General features: G+C 38.9%; 1 protein-coding gene across 3 annotated transcripts in view; it reads left to right on the forward strand.

Annotated features, from left to right (window-relative positions):
* GABRB2 (gamma-aminobutyric acid type A receptor subunit beta2) overlaps nucleotides 1–21,290 on the forward strand; it is a 246,355-nt gene extending 225,065 nt beyond the window's left edge. For 2 of the 3 annotated variants that reach the window (XM_057747516.1, XM_057747538.1), the window contains one exon: nucleotides 20,943–21,290. In XM_057747516.1, coding sequence (XP_057603499.1) covers nucleotides 20,943–21,290 — 348 coding nt within the window. Of the gene's footprint in view, nucleotides 1–20,916 lie in introns of all 3 variants that reach the window. The other variant, XM_057747527.1, reaches the window with a different exon arrangement.
* The last annotated feature ends 2,079 nt before the right edge of the window (nucleotides 21,291–23,369 follow it).

The raw sequence follows: 23,369 nt of genomic DNA on the forward strand, positions 1-23,369 counted from the left end.
AGAAACTAATTCTAAAGTTTGTTTAAAAGGACAAAAATCATAGGAAAAAATCAGGAAAATGAAAAATAGTAAGAAAAGAATAGCTCTACTAGAAGTTTAAATAAATTATAAAACCAGTGATTAATGTAGTATAGTATTAAATCAGTGCTCTCTAAATAGAGTAGAAGCTGACTTAGAAATATAATAAAATTAAGTTCTTAATAAAAATATCATTTCATGTCTTGTGGACATGTGAATTATTTAATAAAGAGAAATGACAACTGGATGACCATTTGGGAATATTTAAATATAGTACCATATAACTAACCCACTCCTTCCTCCAGATTAAATTCTAGATACATCAAAGATCTAATTTTTTTTAAAAAGGAAAAGGCAGAAAATCACATATAAACATTTTAATAAACATATATAAGGTAAAGCAAGGCAGAAAATCCAGAATCCAGAAAAGAATTAATAGTATATTTGACCTTATAAAAATGTTTAACGTCTATGCTTTTCTTTCTCTCTCACCATTCTTATCAGGTAAACCTTCTCTTTGCATAATGAAAAATTTTTTAATATTCTTTTGATTACATTTTTAAAGCACATGATTATTTTCATTTACATAATACTTAAAAACAGAAAGTAAAAACCATCTGAATCTCACTCTGTTCCCTGAGGGAAAAAAACAACGTTTTGTAATAATTTTTAATGTATCTCTTACGTCTCTTTGTGCTTCGATATGAACAAATCCTTTCTCACTTTCCCTTCAGCAATATTGATTACTGATTGCTCTTTACAATTTATTATGGGTCTATCTTATTTTAACCTGTATTTCTCACATTTCTTGGACAACTGAGTAACTTTTCATATATTTATGTGCTGTTTGAGTTGGCTTCCTGTGATTATTCTTATCCATTTTTCTTTGTTTTCGGTTTCTAGAGTTCTAAGTATAATAAACAATTAACCATTTATGAGTATGTTACATTGCAGGTATTTTTCCCATGCTCTCATGGTTAAAATACATGACATCCTTAGATATTATAAATTAGCAAAACTGACCCTAGGAGAAATAGAAAACAAAAACAGATTAGCAAAGATAAAACTAAGATAATTGACAGAAAAATATAACTCATTGATGCCATAATGTTTTTAATTTTTGTATTGTCTAATTATTTGTACTTTCATAATTTCTGAGTTTTCTGGAATGGATAAAAATTCCTATTGAAACTCTAGGTTAGACATGTGGTCTTCTAAATTTTCCTGAAATTTTTCCTTTTTATGCTTAATTCATTGTCTCATGTTTTACATTTAATCCATCCTGAGTAAAATGTTATCAGTTGTACAAGATAATGGTCAACTTCATATTTTTCCAGGCATGAAACTAATAACACAAGCATTATTGCATAATTTTGTTTTTTAAATTTGTTTTCCTAATGGCTACATTTGAAGGATGGGATAGTAGGAAGACTTCTGTTTTTCACTTTATATATTTCTGTAGTGTTTAAACTGTTACAATGAGCATGTATTACTTTTAAAATTTAAGGAAGTGTCTGTGTGTGTATGTATACATATTCCCATCTTATTTGCCGGTATGACCCTATGATCGTTTATTACATTCTCTCTCTCCCTCTCTCTCTCTCTCATGCACACACACTTATCATACTTCCACACCCATACATACACACACCACACACAACACAACTCCTACTTTTCCCAATGCTTCATGTATTACTTAATCAGAATAACCCAAGGTGATTACATATAAATAGCTCATACTCCTTTCTAATTATTATTGCTTATATTATAGTCTAATAATAATTGCTGTCAGGAAAAGAGGGGAAAAGAGAGAAAGAAAGGGAGAGAATGGTCTAGACTACACAGTAACTGCTCTGCTCTGGGAGCAGCCACACCCATGCTGTCCAGCTTTCTTGTCGATGTTGTCACCAGAGATTCAAGATTCCACTGATACAGTTAGACAAAGAGACCTCACATATTTTTTCCAAGCTTGCATGTACCTGTAACAACAGTGCTCACAGCTGCCTGCAGATATAGTTCTCCATCAAAAAAATGTTAATTTTCTAACAGCTCAGTATACTGAACCTCAGGGGACTCGATTCAAGTTTCAACTCGGACACTGAAGCCATATCTGTAATATCAGAGATGTCGACCTGTCTTATAAAATAAGGATGTGATCTCCAAGATCTCAACAACCTTAAAATCATATACTTCTAGAATGTTTAGGAAACATTCTGGCCTAAAATTCATTAGTCCCATGGCCTACTTTGAACTAAACCTACTATCATTTATTTCCATTACAAGCAATTGCTTGCTAATTTAAAATTTACACACACTTGCCCACAATACACATCATACCCTGTGGTTAAAAACCACTTTCTTTAACAAGTTTCCTTTTGAAGACAATATGAAAAATATTGATTAAAAGAAATATGATAAAACAGTTTTATTAGGAACAACTAAAAGTAATTTAGATCCAACTCCTATCCTACAAATGACTCATCTAAAAAGATACACTTCTTATATTGAATAAATTAGGATGTAAATTAAATAGTAAGCTGTAAAGTAAGTAGTAAATAACCAACCAGGCAGGTCCATTAGATGATAATAATACTGTGTCTCAGTGTGGTGTTTGTACTTTTTCAATGTGCTTCCTCTGATACCTTATTTAATTATCTCAGAAATCACTGGAAATATAGAGGGTAGATATAATCCCCATTTTATAGATGAGGAAATGTAACAGACACCTGGGAAGTCATCATCAGTGAAAAAATTCCCGGGACCAAAGCCCTTTGAGTCTTCCCGCCACATTCGTTGCTACTACATGATGAGTTTCTCTGTGAGTTCCTTCTGATTCAGTGAACCTGGTCATCCCCTGTCCTGCAAGGAGGCAGAAACTTACTATGACTCATTTCCCTTCATTAGGCATTTTCCTAGAATGGGGATCATTACCCCCAAAAAATAAATTTTGGAAATACAGCTTATTCTGTCAGAATACCCAAGTCACAACGAAACAAAAGTTAATAAACAGCATAAAAAGTTCATATGTACCACTTTAGTTTTTCAGAGCAACTGAAAGCCTGTCTCTGAGCCTCAGTTTCCTCATTTGTAAAATGGGGCTTGCAGTAATACTTTGTCTCTTTGGGCGCTCAGTCTCATTCTAGAATTTGAAATAGGGTGCCAGTAACATGCATTACCATGTTGTTATATCAGTACCAAAATTAAACCCACTTTGCAGTGAGTTATTAATAGTCTTTCAGGAGCAACGTGCACTCATTTTCAATTTTTAAGGCAAAGATTCACTTATTAAAGCACCTGAAGTTAGTATGGTACTTAAATATACTATAAGCATTTAATTTATTTTCTCCTTTATAAATACCTGCTGATAAATGGTGGTGTATTTTATAGCTGATAAAAATCTCAGATTCTTGGAAATAAAGTAACAATCCTAGTTTCATGAATGCAGTTATTAAGGAGAAAACTTTGGAAAGATTATGAACTGTTGAGAAATAGAAAGAAAGAAAAAAACTGAGTGTTCCATTGGCAGCTTGGGGAATCAAGCACTGGCATTAAATTTGTATTAATCATCTCTCTATAAATATTAAATTATTTTGTGAAAAAAGAAAACAAAACAAGTACAGTACCTCCAGCAACCCTGTGTTCGTAAAGAAATTAGGAATTTTTTACGGCCTCTGCTGCAAAGAGGTTTGCAGGATTGCTTGATGCTTGTTTAATTTTGGCAAAGGGCACCCAGGGAGACATAACCAAAATGGACCCTGACATAATCTTGAAAACTCCCCCAGCAATAAACAAGCTGTCTCTTTGCCTCTCAACACTCCTGCTAGCTTCTGCAGCAGAACATTTCTAGAAGCTGCATGGCTTCAAGGGCACCATAGCCGGCTTTCTCCACGGAGTCACAGGATGCCTGCTGTGGCTGCCCACAGGGAGGGAAGCACCTCTGAGCTGTAGAGGCCAAGCCTGCTGGCCCCTGAGAGTGCATGGCAGTAACAAGTCCTCAACAGTGAATCCTGCTTCAGAGCACTGCAAATGTCCTCGGCCCATCCTCAGCCCAGGACCAGGGGATTTTTTTAGTTCCGCAGTTTCAAGTGTTGGCCCCCTGCAGTCAAAGCCATGGCTTTCGGCTACACTTTGCTCCCCTCGTGGTAGGCAACTGCAACATAACATTCACTTTCTCACAAGAAACAGATTTGGAAGAACTTCACAAAATGTGTTGATCAGCAAGTACTTAGCAAAGTAGTGCTCCTGGAGAGTAGCCTGACGGTTAAGAGCACAGGCAGACCTAGCCTAATCACTTATACTTGATTTTGGATTGGAGACACGCTGTGAGTTCCGGCCCCAGGACTGTCACTCTTTAGCTGCGTGAGCATGGAAAAACTCCCTCTGAGCCTCAGTTTCCTCATTTGTAAAATGGGGCTTGCAGTTCTACCCTCAAAAGATGGTTTTAAGGACTGCAGGAGGAACATGGAAAGTACTCGGCTGGTCGTAAGCGTCCGATGGGCAGTAACGATGATGCTGATGTCCACTGTGAAAGGGATCACAAGCACATAACTCTGACATTTCCAAGTTCGTAAGATGTTTCTAAATTCAGAAGCCCTGTACTCTCTTAGTCTGCTGCGAGCATCCACTGTCCCTGTAATATTCTTCAGAAAGAATAGAACATGGCACAGATGGTCCATGCTGCCACGTTCCAGAGGAGGGAGATGTCACCTTCAGGTGCACACTCAGGAAGAGCTTCCCAGCGTGCAAGGAACATTCCATCTCAGAAAAGGGAGCAAAGAGCTCTTTCTCCCAGGCAGGTTTTACGCGGCTATGGTAGAACAAGAATAATTCAATCCTTGAAAGAATATTAAAGGATTTTCTCATTTTATAAATGATAAAACCGATACCCAGAGAGGGGAAGTGACTGGTCCAAGGACACACAGAATTTTAATAACAAAGGCTCTGGTTCTTGAGCATAACCTGCCCATTGTGCAGCACTGCCTTTCATGCCTTGATTTGACAATACATGATCCTTTGACCTGCAGCCTTCCTCCGTCTCTCACATTGTTCCAGCAAAGCACTCTGAGAAATGTTAGTAAACAGAAAACCATTCTGGTCCATTGGAAAACGTTCCCCCCTCCTTGAACTACTAATAATGTCTTTTCAAAGCTGACATTTACCAAGAGCTTACTCGTGCTCTACTTAAATTATCCCTTGCCACCCACTGTCCCACAGTAGCATTTTATAGGAGGTCATCATTCCACAATAGGAAATCACTAACACTCTAAGAAATGCAGATCCCCAGCCCCACCCCTGCATTTACCAAATCAGAAATTGTGGCGGCCTGAGAATTTAAATTGTAGCCAGCTCTCCAGATGATTCTGATGCTCATGAAAGTTTGAAGCTTACTGATATACCAGGTACTCTTATAATCCTCTAAAATTCAACTAAGACAAAAGCTGAGGCCCAGAGAGAAGTAGCATATTCAGCTACACAGCTCATAAGGAGCAAATCTGAAATTTCAACCCACATCTTTTTGTTTTGTTTTGTTTTGTTTTGTTTTTGAGCATTTTCAGGATTTGACTTGGAGTCCAGCTGAGAGTTTATTTTTTAGCGGAGCATCGAGATTGGCAGCTGGGCTTGATGTTCTTTCCTATTTCCGCAAACTCATAATTTTCTTCTTTTCTCAACTGAGCCTGCAGCCTGTATTTTGTGAAGTTCAGTCACTTTCATTGTTCACCATCATCTGCAAATCTCAGAGCCAAGGGTCATTTGGTGTTAAGATGGAAGAGAGAGATGTTTGACAAGGTGGTGTCATAATAACAGCAGTTCTCCTAATGAGAGTTGGATTGTGAGGGTGGATGGTACATTTGGCAAATTCTCACTGGGGTAATTCACCGTGTAATTGGCTAAATGCACAGAAGCCATCAGACCACAGCTGTACAAGGATGCCGAGCTGAGGTGGTTGTCATGGTTCCTCTCCAGCTCAGTCTCCCCCTGAGGGTTTAGTCGGTACTTGGTTGTGATTAATTGAATTAATTCTGAAAGGGGAGCTCAAAAAACATTATCAATTACGTCCTGCACCCCTTTACTGTACAGAGAATGAAGACTCCATTTAACACACGTGGAGAGCTACCCAAGCTTCCTGGAAAAATTACCTTTTTTTTTTTTTTTTTGTAAGATTCTGCAGTCTTTGACATTGAGAACTGTAAGGGATCTAAGACATGATCTAACTCAGTGCCTCTCAATCTTTAACGTGCATAAAAGCTACCTACGCAACTGTTAAAGGACAAATTCTTATTTAGTAAGTCTAGGGTGGGGCTTCGGAGTCTACATTTCTAACAGACTCCTGCTGATGCCAGAGCTGCGATCTCTGGACCACACTGAATAGCAAGGACCTCACCTAGGAAAGGCAAATGAGTTACACCCTGAGTACCAGACTTGAACGATTAATGACTGCTGTCTTGAGAATTAGGCTAAGGATTCTGTAATTGACTTTGGGAGCAGCAAGTCAATTCTTCGAGCCTCTCACAGGCTCAAGAATAGGAAAACTCACCTCAAAAAATTCTCTCCTTTTTTTTTTTTTTAAATTAGTACTTCCTTTTACTTGTAGTTGCATTTTTACAACATTTTTTTCAACAAAAGTAATTTTTTATTTAAACTTGACCTTTGACCCTAGGACCCTGACCCTGTCTTAATTTGTAGTTTTAGATCTGGCCTTGTGACTTACTAATTTAGGTTCAACGATATGAAAATTCAGTGTTGTTATTCTCCATGAATATCCTTTTTTCCCTTTTTTTTTTTTTAAATGGATAAGCAACTCTTCATCTATTTTCAGTTAGATCACTGATTCTTAGATAATTGTGGAGGATAATACGTTTACTTGTAATCACAGATTTTTGTGTTTAGGGGAATTCAAGTGGCATTTGGTCTACACTCTTTCTTTTACACATGAGGAGATGGAGGTCAGGAGAGGTAAACCCACAACCAGCTAATAATGGAACCAAGAGCAGAACCTAGAATCACTGATGGATGTTTAGTTGCTGTTGAAGATTTCTCACGTTTTTTAGTCCCTAAGTTTTTGGGTTTTGTTTGTTTTGTTTTTATTGGGGTATGTTTCGCATAACATTATATTAGTTTCAGGTGCACAATATAATGATTCTGTGTTTGTATATATTACAAAATGATCACCACAGTAAGTCCAGTTAATATCCATCACCCTACATAGTTACATTTTTTTCTTGTGATGTCTTATTTTTATATGCAGAAACTGAAATCCAGAAATGTCAATGACTTGCCCAGGGTCATATTAGCAGTTAGTAGTAGAACTGGGACTAACACAAGCTGGAATGTAAACCTAGATTTCTCTCTCTGAGCTGCATATTTTAATCACAGATATCATGTGAAGCTGTTTTAAAATGTTTCATTAGTTCTATAATAGGCAAAAAAAAGCCACGGAGTCCAATTTGGATTCAAGAAGCCAGGACCCTCAGCCTAGCTTAACTTCTGACAAGTTGTGCAACTTTGGGGAAAGAATTTCTCTGGGCCTTAGTTTCATTATCCATGAGATGAGGACGTCCTTGCCCCATCTTTCAGGTTTATTCTGATGTTGTGGAAGGCAATGAGATAAAAGATATGAAAGCTATTTGAGAAAACATAAGTGACTTAAATAGAGGGCATGTTTTTTAAAATTGCTGAGGATAATATTAAACTTTTCTCATAGGTTATCGACTTTGGAAAAGTAAAAAAAAAATAGTACATATGTATATACACACATACATATAATACATGCACTTACCATTGTCCTAGGTTGAATTTTATCTGGAATGATAAAAAAATTACTATTTTTTATTTTACTAATGAGGCCTTTTTGATTTTCTACCCACTTTAATGTATCTGGTCTGTGCAAAGCATGCATAGAGGCATGGTGCAGAGAGGGAAGGCAGAAGGGGGAGAGAGCAAGAGAGATTGAGAGAGGTATCAAGCCAGCCCTCCAAAATCTTGTCAGCGCAATCTTCTTGTTCTGGGCTGCCAGGAACAATAAGGCTCCTTGTTTCCTCATTTATATCCAGAGGGGAGATGGGGATCTTTTTTTTTTTTTAAATCCAAAGCCTCCAACATTAGCTTTTTCATTAGCTTGGTTGACTTAGGTGTCCCATACCTGAACCAGTCCCTAGCAATGGGAGGGAAATACCAAGACTGGTTTAGAGCAATCAGGCCCACACCCAGAACAGGGGAACAGTCTCTTGTTACAAGGGATAGGACAGATTCAACTACAACACCCACTGCAAGGGGCTAATGGGGAAATATAAAGAATTAGCTTTATCTGCCTATATAATTAAGTGAATTTATATCTCCTCTGCCACATGTGGAATTTTAAAGTTTTGAGTATCATAGCAGTGGATGCCTTTTGTTACACACCTGATTGTGTGTAACAAATGATGGTCAGTTCCTTAGATATCTTACTGCAATCTTTAAACAAACCTTCATATGTTGTAACTTCATTTTAAAGACAAGGTGATGTGAGTAGAGAGTTGCAGAATATGCAGTGAAAGTATGTCAGAGGAAACTGAAAAAACAATGTTTAAGTATGCCTATCGAAAAAAATAAAATAAAGACGAGGTGATGTAACTTCATTTTAAAGATGAGGGAACCGAGGCTCAGCTAAGCTATGGAACTTGCCCCAGGTCACACAGCTAATCAGTAGAGAAGCTGGAATTCAAAGCTGATTCCAAAACTCATATCTTTAAGACTTATTACTTATATAGATGTTCTTAACTACACTGAAATTTAAAATGCTGTGTACAAAGAGGACCTTCAGAATGTAATTTCATATCATTATCATAATGAAACTGTCTTTGTAGTTGCATTTAATTTGGAGAAAGAGAGAGTTGTTTCCCATAAATACATGAAGCTGGAAATAAATCTGAAGACTTAGTTATGCTGATGAGTGCAAAGCTCTCCCTTCCACAACTGATCCTGTTGGCAAATAACAAAGTGGAACTTTTGAGTTACCTCTTGCCTCTGCCCACTATAAGGCTAAAGAACCAAATAGTCTCCAAATTAAGCGTTAGGAAGAAATATTATTCACAGTTTGTTTTCTCAGGTCTATGAATAGTGAGGTCTCAACTTTTAGATATTTTCCTGGGAGACTGGAACTACGAGATTCACACAGGAAACTCTGTGCCAGCAGGCTGTAGCAAAGAAAAGCACAACTGTATCGATGCATTCATGTGTCTTGTTAAGGGTGATGGAGCAACTGCTGTGTGTCACCCTCTGTCACCACTTCCAAGGCTGTTTAACTTGGGAACTAGTTTACCTTACCCAGCTCCTCCTGATCATGAGATAGCACAAGTTCAGTTCCTTCCCCTGCTTACTTTCATAATAATGAAAGTTACTATTCCTTGTGTTTTTCAAACAGGACATTGTTTTAGGTGCTTTAAATGAATTATCTCATTTAATCCTCACAACAACCCAATAAGGCAGACACTGCTTTACCTTTTTTACAGTTGAGAAAACCGAGGCTCAGAAAGGTTAAGTATCTTGTCCCAGATTCCATAGCTTTGTGACTTCGCCTTTAACTCAAGGAGTTTGCTTTTGACCCAAGGAGCCTGGCTTCAGAGCCCCCTGTCACCTCAGCCCAAATAAAAGTGAATGCTTACAGGTTTATCCTGAGAGTTCCTACAGCCTAGACGTAAAGAGTTTGGATATTTGTGGTAGTTTATTTTAAAAATCTAACCTCTTATTTCACAAAGTGGCTCTTCCTAAAATGCAGTCACACCAAAGCTAGAAAGAACAGTCCAGAGGGAAAAGGTAAGATCCCTCCAGTTGTTTATCTTGGTACCTACTGCATAGAATCTTGCGTAGACCTAGGGGGCTTCCCTCTACTTTCCCACTTCCTTTCCTCGGGGATGAGGCCTGTGTTCCCTCCGGCCCCACCCTTATGAAGGCCCCCGGCTGCCTCCCTTCCTCCTCCTCCTCTCTGTGCTCAGGCCACCTTCTCTGACCCACCCACTGCCCCTGCCCTGTTCTTGTCACTGCTCCTTCACTTCCATGGTGCAGGTACATATTTCCTAAATGTCTTCTCCTCAAAACAAGAAGGAATTTCACTCTTTCAAAGGGACATATAATGGTTCCTAGTGTAGCATCAATCTTAAGTGTGATGACTTTGAGATAAGACTGTCCAGATTCAAATCTCAATCCCTTATTTACTCATTGTGATACTTTCAGCGGGTGACTGAGCCTGCACATCTGTGAAGTGAGAGTTAATCAGAGCACCTACCTCAAAAGATTGTGGTGAGGAAAAGATGCACTAATCCCTGTAGGGTGCGCATAACTGTACCTGGAAGGTAATATACAGGCCCACTCAATACTGCCTAATGGGATTATCGGCCAATTCAACAGATACTTCTTGAGTCCCTACCAGACATGATCCTCGCCCTCACAGAGACCACATTTTAAAAGGAAGATGCGCTTTAAACAAAAACTATAGAAATAATGTATAATTACAAATGTAAATAAGGGCAGTGATGGAAGTGTCTCTATTACTATGAGAGTGTATGTCAGAGGACCTGAGAGACTGAGGTATGACCAAGGAAGACTCCTCGATGGAAGGGACATTTGAACTGAGGTCTGCAAGATGCATAAAAGTAAGGAAGGATGAATAGGGACCCTCCTTTACCCAATTATCTGATGAAGCAAATGTTAGAAATTCTTTGGTCCTATTCAGACAGCTACATATTATTTAGTGTCAGTAATGTTCTGTTAAGAAATTGTCTGGTGCTTATAAATACCTTTGTTCTAAGTAGATATTTGCTGTTCCTATTTGTTGTAAAGACATTTGTTCTATAATCATACAGCTCTTAGCATCATTTATTTTGCCTTTGTTGTATACAGTGGGTACATACTTACAAGGATACACTTTAAGTTATCATAATTATATCAGTTTTTTAAATCACTGCTGAGTACCTTTGCACCAGTGCATTTTTTTTAAAAAGCATAACTACTAGATCCAGCGCTGGTTAGGAGTAAACGTGTGTCTAAACTCCCACTCACAGGATTCAGTAATCAGTGTGAATCCATGCATGCTCCCCATCAGCCTGTTTCTGTTTAAGAGATCCATTTTGGCAACACCATCATGCCCCCTGCCATTCAAGAGCCAAACAAAATTCCAAATCCATAGAAACAAAGGTCACTGGCTGTGTTCCTGCATCTCTGTAAAGTTGAACGTGCTGCTTCTTTTTGTTACCCTTTTGTTACCTGTTCACAGGAATCCTGCCCATATGGTCTGCATTAGATCAGCTTTCTGTTCTTAGCCAAATTAAATAAAAAACAATAAGAGGCAGTGGGTAAGATTCTGTGGAAGGGGTGTCTCTGATACATGTGAGTGGAACTGATTATACTCTAGATGGGGTTTTTGAAGTCTGTAGGATAATTCTGTTTTTGAGTCAGTATCTTCCAGGGTAAAGGAACTATCAGACTCTTAGATGCATTAGAACGTTAGCACTTTGTCTAAGGAGGACAGAAACCAAACCTTGACTTCTTTGCTTCCTAGCTAAAAGCTAGAAGCAGATTGTAATTTCCCTCTGGCCCAGAGCTGAGGCAGTGGGAGGTTTTGTATGTCCAAACCTATCCTCATTCGCTCATGGGACAAGGTTGAGGTCACTTTCAAAACCCAGGGCCAAGAGGAAGCCATGAGTCTCCCAGTGACCTGGGATGATTTGGATCACAACCTTCAAGTCAGTCATGACCTGCCAGTAAGTCTTGAAATTTGACCTAATCACCTACCACATTTATTGCTCACTGTCCTGGGTTTTAGAAGATTATGAAGAGGAAGGGTGTGTGGCTGGAAAAGACACCCCTTTTCCCTCTTGGTGATGTCCATTGTCATCATCCTTGACCCTCTGGAAGCCCCAGCGGAAAATGGGGCTCCTCTTCTGCTAACGTTGACCCGTAATTCCCCTCCCTCTACCCCTGTGCACTGGAAACACTTGACTAGAATGCTTCCAGCCTTGCGGAAAGAAATCAAAACAGATGTCCTCTATGGTATTACTTGAAAATGGATTGGGAAATTGTGAATTACTAGTTACAGGGTGTGTATAAAAATCTCTAGCAAGTCATCATACATAATGCTCTGAGATGTATGAACCAGCTAATGATAAGATTAGATCAATCATCTCTCTCTAGCTTGGGACTTGAGTCAGTAATTCAGATGAAAATTGAACTAGAACAAGCCTTTACCTCTCAGGATGTAAGCTCCCAGGTGTTAAAACTTCTTTGAGTTATCAGAATTGAGTATGCAGATTCTCACATCTGCCTCTGAAATGTGTGAAAAGAGGACTTTGGGTCTCGGTGAGTTCATTGTCAAACCCGGCTCCATTCCACACATCCTGAGGATCAGTAATAATCTCAAGCGAGTTCCTTCTTTGGAAGAAAGAAATGTCCATTAAAATGATAGATTGTTAATACAGTTTCCTTCACTTTTTCCTCCTTCCGGGGATTTCAATATGATCCCAATCTTTTATTTTTTTTTTCCATACAATTCCAGTGACTCCTGGCTTTCAACTTTATTTCAAGTAGTGGCTTATACTTGGTTAAATTAAGAGGTGGAACTCAAAAAGAATTCTGTGAACCTTCTAAAAGTATTCAGTTCATCATGTATTTTATTGTGTGCTTTATATTATTAAATATAGCAATTCAAATGTACTGTTGGGAATACCCTGGCGGTCCAGTGGTTAAGACTCGGGGGTTTCACTGCCGTGGGCCTGGGTTCAATCCCTGGGTCAGGGAACTAAGATACCGCAAGCCACGGGATGTAGCCAAAAGTAATAATATTAATAAAGCAGCCTCCCCAGCAGATGCTTAAAAAAAAAAGTGTACTCTCCTTTCCCCCACATTTAACATTCATCCTTCTATTTCCATCCAATTATTATTTTAAAAATCAGTGATCTCCGATTTATGTATCATTCTCAGTGAACTCCGCACAAATGAACACATAACTAGAAAGTAATAAAAGGAATGGAAGAGATTAAACCACAAACATCAGGAAGACTCCTTAAGCTCCAGCACGAAGAAATACTGCAGAATTTGCAGCGGCAAGGCCTCACAGGGTTAGGAAGGCACACTAGCCCTTATCAAGATCACCGTTTGCAAGGGTGCGCCAAGACTCAGGGTTTTTGCTGGGTGGATTTTCCTTATTCATTATTCCTGTTTTATGCCATATCATTTTTTAAAAAGCAGTTAAAGCAGTTGGTAATTATAGATTAAATGGAACTGAAAGGCAAACTTTTAATAAATTAAATCTGAAAGCAATTTGATGCAGCAGCCTGTGGGCTGAGCCCTTAGTTGTGATTTTGACCACTGCAATGATCTTTAAACATTTGAATTTCAGTGTCCTTCAGTATTTTTATAGTCTAGTTAACTACAGGGCCAACCCCTTCCTATTCTCTATTACACCTACTTTACGTTTGTATATGATCTTCCTAGCCGGATTTCAACGCGTGATCCTGGACTTAGTCTCACCCTCTCAGTAATTCAATTTAGCAAGTTTTATTCTCAGTGCTCATTTTGTATCAACTGCAGTGGTCAGCATTAGGGACACAAAAGCAACAGGATACAGGCCCTGCCCATGGTTGCCATCCTGCGGGCAACAAGTGAGATTGTATCAAAAGGACTGACCCTGCTGGAAGGAGTTCGCAAAGACTTCCCTAAATTCATCTCGAGTTTCTAGAAGAAGAACCCCGAGGCCCAGTGTCCACCAGGATTAGAACTGGCTCTCATCTGCAGAGTCGGTGTTCTTTCCACTCTGCTGTGAGTGTTGGAAGGGGCAGGGACCCATAGGAGGGGACCAAAAAGAGTGGGAGCTTCAGTCCACGGGCAGCCCAGCCTTGTTGAGCATCTTTTTATCATGACCCTGTATTAGTCATAACTTTTATAAAAGCCTTCTCTTCTGGGATTCTTTGGAGAGAAGAGCCTTACTCTTTTCTTTCTGCTCCTGAGGTCTACCTCTTACTTCCTCTAAAGGCTTCACTGTCTCTTGAAATGATAACTTAAAACCTCACCAAGCTCACTTGGTTTATCCACTTGTGCAGATGGACTGTTTTGGTGTGTGCCCGAAGCCGAATCTTTCCACACTATGACAGCTATAGAGCCACACTGGTGACTGATCCATAAGAACAAATGCATTCATGTGATTCCTTAACAAGGAGTCAGCCCACTAAGGAAAGCTCAAGATGTGTACTCACATGATCTACCCATGAGAGTTTAAAAATTGAAAACCGAAACGACAGCTAAGTTGCTCATACCTTAACGCCACCAGTGTCCACTTGATAAGTATTTTACCCCATAGTGAAAATATTTTGTAGAAAAAGTACAAGGTTTGAATTTGCAAACGTAAATTTAAATTATTGTTTTACCACTTAACTACCTATGAACTTTGGGATTTTGGTAGGAAGGGTTATTTACAGAATGCTGGTAAGTACTAAGTCCTTGTATAATATGGTTGTGAAACATTTACAGTAGCCTCACAGAAGCAAAAAAAGAGGTAAAATAATCTCAGCCCTTTTATTTTTCTACTACCTTTTATTAAAAATGCCCATCCTTCTGCAACTACCTGGTATTTCAGCAGTATTCTCCTACTATTTATATTCCAGTTCTAAACTCCATATCTGGTTCCTATTTCTCCATTTACTTCGGTAGAGGGATTCAAAAAGTCAAAGATGTTGGCCTTCTCTTGCCCTCCTAGAATCTCCATGTCATATTCTAGTTGGGTAAACTTGCTTTTACCTCTTAGAATGCTGAGTGCATGCTAGGTAGTTTCGGAGTGTTTTTCCCTTGGAAAGAGTGTTTGGGATATTCCCAGGTGGTTAACAGTTCATTGCCTTAGCATTTAAAGTTACTCGGGGCACAGTGTCATTTCATGGACGATAAAGCAAGGTCTCCTTACCCACACACTAGTCACAGTAATTGAAAATTGCAGAGTTAGGATTTCTTGGATTTTTTTTTTTTTTTTTTTTTGCAATTTTTCACTCTTCTCTGGGTGATATGAGTGGTGAACTGAGATTTAAAATAGCCTCAATGTCCCTTCCCAAGATAAGCGTGTGATACTGCTGGGTCACCGAGAGATGCAATTTGTTTCTCTATATAAGACGACAGGACAAGGGCATCTCTCCAGAGCATATACCTATCACTGGAAAAGTTTCAGGAAAAGAAGCAGCAAACCTAAAATCAGTCCTGGAACTAGCTATTTATTATGTAAAAATAAGGTCCGCTCTTCATTGTTTAATGCAATATCTTTCAAGCAAAATGGAACTCTGTTAACCAAATGTGTTTCTTTTCTTTTTGGAGAAGGATGTTGGGATGGGGAATGGGAAGAAGGAAAAGAAAACCTCTTAATCCAAATATTTAACATGAACTTGCTCTTGTTAGAACCATCAGTGCATGGGTCAGTCTGCAAAGGAAGTCCATCCCTCTACCTAACAGAACAGCTGAACAATCCATGGGAAAACTGCCCTCGTTCACGGAGGATCATTTGTAGGAGGGTACAGAATGATGGTGCAAATAAATCAGTCTATTTCCCCAGATTTCAGCATTTCATTCTTGATTGATAAGCACAATAATTCCAGTTAAAGCATAATTTCAAGAGCAGATTGTTAAATGGGGAACAGAAGACTTTTTTTTTTTTTTTAATTGGCATCGGCCTGCTTAATAGGGTCTCTCCAAAAACATTTGTGTCAGGAATGGACACTTGTGAGTTAAAAGTCAGTTGTAGAAAACAAGTCGTGTAGACCCTTGGAGGAAAGCAAGGCCTGCAGCGAGCTTCTTGCAAAGGCAGTTTTTCTACAGAGAATGATAGTTTATTCACTAGTCTCTTTCATCTGTTTCCCTTGGTACTTTTGGTTTCCTTCTCTCTCTTGTGTTAATTACCATCAACAATATTCTCATGGCTGTTTAAGTAGGTGAAAATTGCAAGACCAAAAAATTGATCTGTATTTTGTTATGCTTTCCAGGGCAATAGAGATTGCTCCCTGGTCTTTCTGATAAGTTAAAGAGGAACTCTCTCTCCTTAAAGTTCTAACCAAAAAAAGGGTCAGTTGAATGGTTTCTCCTGTGTCTCCACTGCTCAAGTGAAGAGAAAGGCAATTAGGAAGGCCACCTGGGCAAGTCTGGAAAGAGCGGGGTAGAGACCCATTTTTAAAAAAAGATTAGCTAAATTCCTGTGACATTTGCTATTCCTTCCATTTTCTGAAATTTCATCACCTAAATACAGCCTGATACTGAGAAGGCATTCCAAGAAAGAACTTATAATCAAAGAAAGCGACAAGATATGCAATTGGATAGTTTCTTCCTTAGGAGCAGGAACCTTGGAATAAGCAGAGTAAGTGCCGGCTGTCCTGCTTGTTAACTACAGCTCTGAGCAAATCACTAACTATCTCTAATTTTTGATCTCCTTATTCTTAAAATGAGACTATTAGTAATAATAATAACTCCCTCATATGTTGCTGTCAAGATTAAATATTACAACCCAGCAATTCCATTCCTGGATATATATATCCAAAAAAACAAAAAAACAAAAACACTAATTTAAAAAGATACAGGCCATGCGTGTTCATAGCAGCATTATTTACAGTAGCCAAGATACGGAAACAACCTGTGTCCCTCAGCAGATGAACGTGAAGATCACACAGTGGAACACTACTCAGCAGTAAAAAAAAGGAATGAAAATTGCCATTTACAGCAACATGGACGGACTTGGAGGGCATGATGCCAAGTGAAATAAGTTAGAGAAAGACAAATACTGTTTGATATCACTTATATGTGGAATCTCAAAAATACAGCAAACTGGTGAATATAATAAAAAAGGAGCAAACTACAGAGAACAAACTAGTAGTTACCAGTGGGGAGGGAGAGGAGGAGCAAGATAGGGATGGGAGAGTGGAAGGTACAAAGTACTGGGTCTAAGATAGGTTCAAGATGTATTGTAAAACACAGGGAATATAGCTGATATTTTGGAATAACTATAAATGGAAAGTAACCTTTCAAAATTGTATAAAAAATTTAAAAAAAATTTTTAGAAGATTAAATATTAACCTTTTGTGTAAAGACTTTGTGTAAAGCCTCTAACACAATGCCTGTCTCTAGTAAATAATAAATGGACATTACATGTGTTCTCTCTCTGTGAAAACTGCTTTTCAGCTGGATGGTGTGGACAGGTGTTAGAACTTCAGCCTTTTCATTGTTCTTCAAGGCCGCTGCTGCTGCTTTATTTAGTCCTGCCCTTCTGCTGCTGTCCAACAGACCAGTAGTTTTCCAGATGTGAACCCCGGCCCCAGCATCACCTGGGAACTTTTTAGAAATGCATATCATTGGGTCTCATCACAGACTTACTAACTGAGGAATCCTGGGAGTGGGGCCCAGAGATCTGTGTTTTAACAAGGCTTGCCAGGGAATTCTGATGCACATTAAAGTTTGGGAGCCACTAAAATAGACGATACCACCCAGCACACCACTACCTGAGTCAGGCTTCCTTGGCTGATTTTAGGAGATGCTGGAGGCAGCATGGAATATTATTGCATTGAGATAATCATCCACAGACAGGAATTATTACACTGTTTTATTACTTACTAGTAGTAAGATTTTAATTAACTCACTTCGTTTTTCTGGACTTCAGTTCCCTGCCCTGTAAAATGGAAATACAGTCTATTCTGCAATGGTTCAGTAGGTATGTCCCTCAAAAAAACCCTCACATCAGCAATCACCTTCCAAAAACAAATATTTCAAAGGGGGAAAAAAGGAAGGATAATAGTTGCTCAAGTTCACATTCATAATTTAAAAGTTATTTCTCTCTTATTTAAATGATACAGGTGATTAAAAGTAAATAAACTCTACAGATAGTTTACTATTACAAGCTCAGCATAATAAATGAAAAAGGCTTTCCCTTTCTACCATTTGAGATACATATAAAAGAGCCTGTTGAAACACAGATGAAAAAGGCTTTCCCCTTGCCCTTAGCTCCTAATACTATTCACATCCTTTGAAGGGGAAGGAATAATAAGACAAGGGGGAGAAAGGAAAATGCAGCCAGTTAACCAGCTAGGCACCAAACCCAGCAGCTGCTGGATGCTTTTGGTCCCTGCCAGAAGGGTTGAAACCCAACACTGTTCTGCATACTGAAGGTCGTATGACTCTGAGTTCGTTAAACTCAATCTGAATTGTGAAAAGTTCTTATTGTAGGTGGAAGGTCTCTAATGTGTTTCCTGCCCTGCCTATGTTATGGGGTTGCTGAGACCCATAAACAAGAAGAATTGTATCTCGGTTAAAGATTTTTGGGTCTCAAGTAATAGAAAACCCAACTCATGCTGGCTTAAGCACACACGCGCGCATGAGAGAGAGAGAATTATCTTGCTTAGCATGAGCAAGTCAGGTGTGTCCAGATGCAGACACAGTGTCATCAGGTCATGGAGTCTCCTTGTCTCCCTGTGTTGGCTCCTTTTCAGGTTAGGATCTCCTCTTGCAGTTGAAGCGTCTCAAAAGATTCAGTAGATTCAGGGCCACATACTTTTGGGTACAAATCCAGTGGAAGGGTTTGAGAGTCTTTATTCTGGCATGCCCGTCTGCAGGCTCACGATATGCCATTGGTTCTGAAATGGGCATGTGTCCATCACTGAAACAATCACTGTGTCAGAATTGCTCTGATTGGCTACAGCCACACCAGAAGCACAGAAATGAAGAATGGGGAAGTCGTGGTTCCTTAAACAGAGTTCCTGCTAGTGGGGCTGATGAACATTCAAACCACAGATGTTTACGTACTTGAAAGTGTTATAGTTACCAGGACTTTACATTAGCTCTCATCTTTAGTGATGTATATCAGTCAAGACACTCTTATCTACCCCTTCATTAAGGAAATTTTACATGCCTCCAAGTGAGACTGCCCCTACCATGCACTGAGACCTTTTTCTTTTATGAGCTGTAGTGTGCTGTAGGGGTTTGGGGCTGTGGCTGTGCCTTAGCATGGCACCGTGAAAGAGACCGGATTACAGTCCTACTCTGCCACCTATTCCCTGGGTGAACTTGTGTTATGTTTCTTAACCTCTCTGTGCCTTATTTTCTGAGTGCGAGATCTGTGCTGATCCCACAGGACTGTTGGGAAACTGAAAAGTCGATATGTAAAATGCTTAGTCTTGGCTACTAGATACTACTCACTAAATTCCCTTCTCGTGCTTAGAAATGAGGCATCTGTCATATAAGTGGTCCAGGGCACCATGGGAAATATTGTTTCCAGATCTCAGGTGCCTGAGCCTGCTGCTCTAGCAAGAGCCCTGTATGAATAGAGGCAGAAGCCTTAGAGCAGAAAAGGAACTCAAGAGGTAGTCCCATGCAGTTCCAGTCTTCAGAATGGTGTTGCCAAATTAAATCCATCTTACTGATGAAGCACAAAGATGTTAAGTGAGATACTAAGTGTCACAAAATTAATTCCATTCAATCAGCATTTATTTCTTGAGCATCTGCTATGTTCCAGACACCTAGGTACAAACTTTTAGTTATAAGATAAATAGTTACTATGGATGTACTGTACAATATGATGACTACATCTAACATAGCTGCATGATATGTAGGAAGGTTGTTAAGAGAGTAAATCCTGAGTTCTCATCACAAGTTTTTTCCTTTTTTTTTTTTTTTGTATTGTATCTATATGAAGAGACAGATGTTAGCTTAACCTTTAAGGTAATCATTTCACAATATATCTAAATCAACCCATCATCCTCTGTGCCTTAAAATTATACAGTTGTATATGTCAGTTATTTCTCAGTAAAACTGGAAACAAAATAAAATACACAAAAATTGATTTTAAAAATTTTTTAAAAATTATTGGCAACAGATATTCTGAGTTTTCACCAAAATAAATACATTATTAATAATAGCTTGTTGCAGTTAAGCTTTATTATCTATAGCTATGGAGGCCTCAAAAAAAAAAGACACGCAAATATTCCCTTCTTAACAGAAGAAAAAACACTACATAATCATTTAATTTGGGGGAATCATGTCAGTATTCATCCTTTACTTTTAGTTTTGCCAAGAAGAAATAATCCAAGAGAAAAAAGGGTCACCCTATCTACACAACCACCTTAATTCTACCCTCTGGGCCCAGAATTCAACTCAGTACAGGCAACTCTGGGCTAACTCTTAAATCCTGCCTGCTTCTCTTCCCTTGCAAGTCAGTTCCTCACCCCATTCACCCCTCCACTACCCACAGTCTGGTCAGCTGTTATTTTCAAGTTCTTTGTTGTTCTGAATTCTCTTGCATGTTGGCAAGTCACATGTTGCCTGCATTTTTATTGTTCAAAATCCTTCCCTTACCCTATTTATATTGATACTGAAAATTTAAGGTGACATTTTGTAACTGGGCATTAAAAAGCATCCATTCGGTGAAGTTATACAAAAATGTTTCTGGCATATATATCAGGTGCTTAATATATGTTACCTACTGTTTTTAGTTCCAGTTTTATCACGAATTCATCTGTAGTTAGGCTTTTATTGTGAGGACAATTCAGTAATTAATCCTCTAATACCATTTCATACCTAGTTCAGTTTAATTTTTTAGGTATTTGTAATCAAGACTATAAATTCTTTAAGGAGGGTATGCTTTCCATTTCTCTGCATGCTCTAAGTGGAAATAATGAAAATGGTACTAGCAATAATCTACTATACCTTTATGTCATTGCAGCCATCCTCTAGGATTGGATTATTATACCATTTAATAGATGAAGCTGAAACTCACATAGTTTACAGTGGCAGAGCCACAATTCAAATTTAGATCATGTCATTGCAAAGCCAGTTTTCTTAACCACTGTGATAAATTTCTAAATGATATATCATAGTGCCTTATGTAATGGTCACCAATAAAGCTTATTATTTTGAAAGTCTTGTTTGATTCTTCTCCTTTCCAGATGGACCCCCATGAGAACATCTTACTGAGCACTCTTGAGATAAAAAATGAAATGGCCACCTCTGAGGCTGTGATGGGACTTGGAGACCCCAGGAGCACAATGCTGGCCTATGATGCCTCCAGCATCCAGTATCGGAAAGCCGGGTTGCCCAGGCACAGTTTTGGCCGAAATGCTCTGGAACGGCACGTGGCACAGAAGAAGAGCCGCCTGCGGAGACGTGCCTCCCAACTGAAAATCACCATCCCCGACTTGACTGATGTGAATGCCATAGATCGGTGGTCCCGCATATTCTTTCCAGTGGTTTTTTCCTTCTTCAACATCGTCTATTGGCTTTATTATGTGAACTAAAACATAGCCTCCCATGGGAAGCAAGGACTAGATTCCTCCTCAAACCAGTTGTACAGCCTGACGTAGAACTTGGAAAACACATCACTCCAGGACAAAAGTGATGCTAAAATACCTTAGTTGCTGGCCTATCCTGTGGTCCATTTCATACCATTTGGGTTGCTTCTGCTAAGTCATGAATACACTAAGGTCCTTGTGGTTTTCCAGTTAAAATGCAAGTGATTTGTACACATGCTGGCCAGACTGAGTCTGAGTGTTCCACTTTACCTGCTTAGTACACAGCCTCTGCGGAGGGCAGTGATTTAGAAGATATTCTAAAAGGCTTAGTAGCATCATCAGTCATTTCACTGAGAAGCGGTCATACCCAGATACTCCCCATCTTCGTTCCTGAGGTTGGCATGTGATCTGCCATGCCATGCAAGCGTGCTAACTGAAGATGGTCTATGCCTGTCTTATTAAGGTGATAACGGTGCCATGGGAAGTTAATTCCCACTGGATTCTAGAAGGTTCTCGTGTAGTTCAAACAGGAGAGGGAGAGTCAAGGCAGAGACTCAGGAAACCAGTTTGGCCAGGCTCTGTTTGCTTGAGCATGGAAATCAACTCCGACATCTCCCATTTTGACGTTTAGAGACGGGAGACCTCTGAACATGATCATGTGTGGAGGCCAAAGAAATTTTCCTAAAAGGCTATTTCCAAGGTGGTTAAAATAAGAGTTAATAACCCAGAGCAGAGTGGAAACTCCAGAAACGACTGTTGTAACAAAGTTTAAGCAAGCGAGCAGCATGACCCTTGTCAGCCCCTTGCAGCATCTGGTCCATACATTACTGCGTTCAGTGGCAAAAGGTAGAGTGAGAGAGACTTTTTCCTCCAACCTCACAGGCTTTTGCCAGCATACCTAAAGAGGTTTCTATAGTTTATCTAATCAAAAAACAAGCCCAAAATACAAAAGTTAGTGGAAGTAGAAGCATCTTAGGTTACACTGGGAGTCATTCCAATATATGAATATAAAGCACAGGCAGAGCTAGCAGTTAGGATGCTTTTCTCAGAGAGTGTCAGCTGTCTCTGCAACATTTTCCTACAGTTTATTTCTGAATTTAATAGGGTATTTCAAAAGAAGGATTTGTTCATTTCTTTAGAGGATTAATGGTCTCTTCCAACTTTTCTTGCTTTTGAAATTCTGATTATATTCTTAAGAGACAAAGTAAGGCTTTGGAGAGCTTTTGAGAGAACTGTATTTCCTTATGTGCAATGAAATTCACCTTTGTATCTTTCATAGCCCACAATACTTCAGAGATTACGTGCACAAGTAGAATTAGTTTGTAGGTTTGTTGGGTTTGATTTTTAAGGGTGCTTTCATTGCGTATGTTGTAATCTGCCTAATCAAAGAAAATAGGAAAAGTCATGGAAAATAGAATAACATTAACACAGTGAATGTTATGAGCCTCAGTTGATACTGCAGAAAAATATATAACATAGGCAGGCACGATGTATTGTTTTTATTCAATTTTTAAATTATGTCATTGTGCTTCTTTCTATACTAACTGGATATATGCATTCATATGTCAGACAGGAAAGAGAATAAGCTAATATATTTTATTTCTATCAATGTGAGGTTCGTATTTTGCCTTTCTCAGAGAAAATAGTGAACTGCTCATTTGTCCTTTGATTTGATTGATCTTTTTCTTGGAGGATGACTTTACTATTTCTATTTAAAAAATAAACACTTCTTTTCAGAGTAACATCCCTAATTGTGCATAGTGGCCAAGGCCACTATCTGCCTGTGGATAAAATGTGTTTTCTTTCCCTGATGATTCAGCAGCTTGCAATATGATGGAATCCTGCTGCCCTTCTAGTCCCACTAACAGAGAAAAAAAAAAAAAAAAGGGTTTAGCATCCAGCTTTCTGAATTTGCCCCTCCTCCCACATGGGATGGTATTTTTTTTCACCAGCATAGGGAACTCTGGCCCTTCTTTTTTTGATTACACACTTGAACACCTCTGAGTATGATTTTTGGGCAGAATCAACCTTCATGCTGCCCCTGGGCTCAAAGCAGAGATTCCTCAAGTTTCTCCAGGGACACAC

Source organism: Hippopotamus amphibius, chromosome 1 (assembly GCF_030028045.1).
Source record: "Hippopotamus amphibius kiboko isolate mHipAmp2 chromosome 1, mHipAmp2.hap2, whole genome shotgun sequence".
Lineage (NCBI taxonomy): Eukaryota > Metazoa > Chordata > Mammalia > Artiodactyla > Hippopotamidae > Hippopotamus > Hippopotamus amphibius.